The sequence below is a fragment of the Cajanus cajan genome, chromosome 1 (assembly GCF_000230855.2).
Source record: "Cajanus cajan strain Asha chromosome 1, NIPB_CcT2T_4, whole genome shotgun sequence".
Lineage (NCBI taxonomy): Eukaryota > Viridiplantae > Streptophyta > Magnoliopsida > Fabales > Fabaceae > Cajanus > Cajanus cajan.
In genome coordinates, this window is record NC_138517.1 from 79,551,298 (window position 1) to 79,556,874 (window position 5,577).

The window sequence follows — 5,577 nt, forward strand, 5'->3', positions numbered from 1 at the left end:
TAAAGTATCCAAATAAACTGATATTTTCTGATAATATATTTATATTATAAATTTATTATTAAATAAAATATAGTTATTACAAAAACTAATAATATATAAATATAATTGACATGTATATATATAAAAGTGTACATATAATTTATTTTATAAATTTTATTTTATTTATTATTTTACTAAATTACTTTAAAATTAATTATATGTTTTATAACTTTTTATCAACTGAATAAATGACAATGAACTAAAAAATATATTAACATATATTTTAGTAAAAATATATTTTAAAATTTTATAACAGGTAATTTTTCAGAAAGTTAGGTTAAATATTCTAAATTATATTTTTGATTATAATAGAAGAGTGATGACACAATACTCATATTTCTAAGGGATAAAAGTATAATTTAATTTATATTTTAACATATAAATAAAAAATAATGTAATATTTGTATCTCTTCTTAAGAGAGAAATGTAATTTATTTTAATAGCGTTTAGTTAAATAGACAAAATTATATATTTTAACAAAAGAGACGAAGAAAGTGTAATATTCATATCTCAACCGAAGATAACATTATTTACTTATACATTTATAACCGTTACAAAATTTTGTACATACTAATTATAAAATACGATAGTTAGTATCAATTTGATATTATTTATTACTATTTTATACAATTAAATGATATACATAAATAAATACAATATTAAAATATATAAATTATATTTAAAATTTGTATAAATAAAATAATTAAACTTATAAATTATTATTTAGATTAAAATAAATAATTTATATTGTAATACAAATTTATTTTTATTATTTATAATTTACTTTAATTATATTAAGACTTGATTCATAAATAAATATGATAAATAAAAAATTGAAATCAAATAAAAAGTTTAAAAAATCCGTAAAAATTCTTAAAAAAATAATCCTAAAAATATTTTCATTCAATATAATCATTTGTATATAATATATAAGGATTGAGTATCGTATTGACTTAGTAATATGTAAAATGAGAAAATGAAATTTTGTTATCAATATCATACTATTTTAACTTATGTTTTACTTTTTTTATTATGAACTTTTAAAATTAAAAAAAAAATGTTTATCTGATGCTATATTCGTACACTTTCAATCAAATGTGATTATCTCCTTAAAAACACGTTTGATTAAAAGCAGAAAACAAAATACAACTTTTAAATTACACTGAAAATCTTATATTAACTTTTCAGTAAAACTGTTTTTAAATTATTTTTTTTCAACTAACTCTTTTTAGTTTAAATTCAATTTTGATTAAAACCAATTTTTCAAAAACAATATTACCTAAAATTAAATTTTGGAAACATTCAGCCAATGTCATATAACTGTAATCGTAATGCCATTAAAGTAAACATTTTAATTTCAGAGTGCTTTGTTTACAAATTTAAAGGAAATATTTTCAATTTTTCAAATATGCCATAATGCCTCTTATATTAACAACATCCAAACATTTGTTATAAATATCACAATATATTCTTATATTTTTAATGCCACTCATAAAATAAAATCAGATGTAATTATTTAACTGTTTAATGTTTGAAAATAAAACCTTTGAAGCGTGCACTAAACTAATCCAGGCAAAAAATTCCGCATGCTAATTTCAAAGACCGACTGAAATACAGAATTTTCAGCATTGACCAGTGATAACATTCTATCAAACTTTCAAGAAGCAAGATGAATACAATATAATTGCATACTCAATACAAAAGCAGAGCATATCACAAATTTTGACAATTGTTTTAGACAAAATGTTGAAAATCACTTGCCCGTTGCACTACCATGTATACAAAAATCAGATGAGAAATAATAACAATAAACTTGAATAGTTGAATTCTATAAAACAAATAGAAAGAATATGTAAAGCATATATTAGCTATAAGGTCATTCATTCATTCATGGTTCTTCAATGTTGTGACACACTAGCATTCAGAAATCACTGAACTCAAATTGCATCATTCATTTCCTTGACTCATTCTCTTGTTGTGGACTCAATCAGATTCACCTGTGTGTTTGTGATCAATATCAACTTCTTCATCTTGACTTGAAGGCTCATGCACCATTTCTACTCCTCCATCTTTTGAAGTTTCTGTGGTGTCCATTTTGAGCCATGCTTCATGTAGTTGCAAGACATACTCCAAGTGCCACAAAACCTCCCCCATGGTGGGCCTGCTCTTTCCATCATCAGCAAGACATTTTTCTGCTATCTCTCCAAACTTAGCCAAAGATTCAGGACAATAGTTTCCTCTAAGACGAGGGTCAATAATTGTTTCAAGTGATCTTTGTCTTTGCCATCTCATGGCCCATTCTGCAAGGTTGATCTGATCCTTAGGCAAGGTAGGGTTTATGACAGCTCTAGCACACACAGCTTCAAACAACACAACTCCAAAGGAGTAAACATCTGATTTCTCAGTCAATTGCTGCCTTCTGAAGTACTCAGGGTCTAGATAGCCAAAACTTCCTTTCACAGCTGTGCTAACATGAGTGTGCTCAAAAGCTGGACCATCTTTTGACAAGCCAAAATCAGCCATTTTGGCTACAAAGTTCTCATCCAAGAGTATGTTGGTTGTCTTGACATCCCTATGAATGATTCCACGTTCGGCGCCTGTGTGAAGGTAGTGAAGTCCCCTTGCAGCACCAATGCACACTTCTAGGCGTTGCTTCCAAGACAATGGAGGAAGATCACTACCAAATAGGTGGCTTCTAAGAGTTCCATTTGCCATGTACTCATAAACCAAGATCATTTCATTCTTCTCTTCACAGAAGCCAATTAAGGACACCAGATGCCTGTGTCTAAGTTTGGACAGCATCTCAATTTCTGTCTCAAATTCAGCTAGGCCTTGCTCAGATTGAGGGTTAGCACGCTTAATTGCAGCCGGAACACCATCATCAACCTCCCCTTTGTACACCTTACCAAAGCCACCAACTCCAATCACCAAACTCTCATCAAAGTTGTTAGTTGCAGCATTGATTTCTGCTAATGTAAACCTCTTGCCAGCTCTGGTTGAGGCCACAGATCCATAAAGCTTTTGAGTTCCTGCAGACCCCTTGCCCCCCAAAGTGCTGTTCACACCCCCATAGAGGAACAATGGTCTCCAACCCTGAGGGTTGTTCTTGGCATCACTTGATTCTTTGCTCCTTCTTTTGCAGAAACAGAAAACAAGAGCAACTATCAGTGTAACTACAGCCACAGAAGCTGCACCTGCTCCAATTCCAACCCAAACAGCTCTTACTTTTGATTTGCTTCCTGAATTTTCTCCCAAGTCATACCTCTCCACATAGGCAAGATTCCCATTTCTGCTGAGCTTAAAGATCTCTAGACCATTCAAGAGAGCATCCGTTCCTGCAGCCCCACCAGCTGTGTCGGGACCGAGTTGAACCCAAACCGTGTCGATCCTTGATGACACAGGATCAAAATAGTCTTGGTGATATGCTTTATTCATCCCTCCAGCACGCACAAAAATGTCAACATTATTTGCGGCTGTTCTGTTGTTTATGTAAATCCTGAATATCCTCTCATTGGCCTTGTCATAAACCAGCTCACAGAAATGCAAACGGATCAAGTAATCAAAGTCAGGATCCACTTCAAATTTCCATGACATGTTGAACCTTTTGTCCAAGACTTCAGTGTTGGACATTGCCCTTGCGGTTTCATACACAAGGAGAGGAGCCACTGAAGTGTCATTTGTTGAAGCATATGTAATGTTGGAACTGTTCTTAATTCCAGACCCTGCATTTTCTGTGATCATGTAGCTAGAGTCCATTTCCCATGTCCTCCAAAGATCATGATCCTGACTGGATTGAATCTCAGGACCACCAACATTCAACCTATACATAGTCTCCACTGCACGTCCACTCAAATTCAAGCTTCCACCACTTCCACCAACTCTACTAACCGAGTCAACAAAAAGCTCACCCTTAACTGGGACAATCTCAATGGCATTGATGAAGCCAAAGGAGCTTCTGGTTGGAGCAAACTCAATCAGAAGCATATCACCATTCACAGCCAGAATGTACTCTTTGACCAAGAAGAATGAACTAGCATTCTTTCCGGAATTCTGCAAGTTCATGTTCTTGTGGGATATCTTACCAGGAACATCAAACTCAGACAACAGCTTCAGACCATTGACCACAACACCAAATGAGGACTCATTCACATTGTAGTCCTCAGTCACAAAGGGGAAGAAATGGAACCTAACAAAGTAGTTTCCCTGAACACCTTTGATTGTGTAATTCAAAGGAGAACTGAAAATTCTGGCTGTTTTATAGAGAGGATCATAGATTGAATTGCCACTCAATGTAGATGTGGAAGCAACAACACCAGGGGAGGAGCTTAGTGTAACATTGTTATCAGTGGCCATGTCCCCCACCCATTTCCTACCATCCACATTCACAGAAGAATTTGAACCACAATTCAAGAGAATAGACTTTGGTTGAGCCTCTACAGTGCTCACTGTCACCAGAATCAGAACAACTAAGAGTCCCTCCCCAAGGAAACTCCCCATTATAACAGTTCCCCCAAACAAGACCTTTGAGATATCTTTCAACAAAAAGAAGCAAAATTTGGAAAGGGGGAGCAAAAACAAAACAAATCAAACAAAGGGAAAGAAAACAATATTGACCCAGAAAGGCAACACTGCCCAATCACAGAAACAACCTCGTATTATCCAAGATCTTGAACAAGGAAACCAAATTGATGAAAGTTGAAGCCTTTAGAGCAAACTAGGTAAAGCAATCTTCTGGGGCATATAAGTGTCCTTTTTCCACACTAGAAAGAGTTGAAAAGGAAAACCCACCTCCAGCTTTTTCTGAACAGAACCAATCTCCAACAAACACAAACAGCAATTCACAGATCTGAAGCTGAAGGAGCACGGGCCAAAGCAAGGAGTGCAATGCACTATGAATGACAAAAAAGACAACAACTTTGCTATGTTGTGATAAGGAATCCAGAGGACAAACACTAAAAAATCAGAGATGTCACCCAAAATGGGCTCTTCGGGAATAAACAAACAAGGAAATCAGAACATGGGTGTGGTTGGAAACAGATTGGAAAAGTTTCATTTCATCTGTGCTTGCTTTTGTTTCTTTTACAATAAGCCAAGAATCTGACACTATTTAACTGGTACTTTATCTTTATTTCTTTTTCTAACTCATGATCCAAAATTGGTAACAGTAGTACCAAAACTTTCCCCTGATTTGACGTCCATAAAAAGTTTTTCCAAACTTTATTACTTTATTATTATGATATTATAAATTATATTAAATGTTAATGTTAAAACTCTTCTAGACTCACGAGAAATTAAATTATTACTAAAATTGATTTCTAATTAAAACTCTTACACTAATAATTTCATTACTTTCTTTTTTTAATAGTAAATAGAAATAATTGTACTCAAACTAAGTAAAACTGAAACACTAGGATTCACTTAATGATAAAAAGCTTAGAATAGCAAGTAAAAAGATATAGGTTTGAATTTTAATATTGTTGTGCAATGTTGATAAATAAAAAAAATAAAACTTGATTACCTAACAAAAATGCTAATATC

The 5,577-nt window shown here is 32.8% G+C and overlaps 1 protein-coding gene across 1 annotated transcript; it reads right to left on the reverse strand.

The window, feature by feature from the left end:
* Positions 1–1,658: 1,658 nt before the first annotated feature.
* Positions 1,659–5,159, reverse strand: HERK2 (hercules receptor kinase 2). Its single transcript, XM_020365586.3, has one exon. The coding sequence runs from the start codon at positions 4,534–4,536 to the stop codon at positions 2,023–2,025; it is 2,514 nt and encodes an 837-aa protein (XP_020221175.1). The 5' UTR covers positions 4,537–5,159; the 3' UTR covers positions 1,659–2,022.
* Between the last annotated feature and the right edge of the window lie 418 nt (positions 5,160–5,577).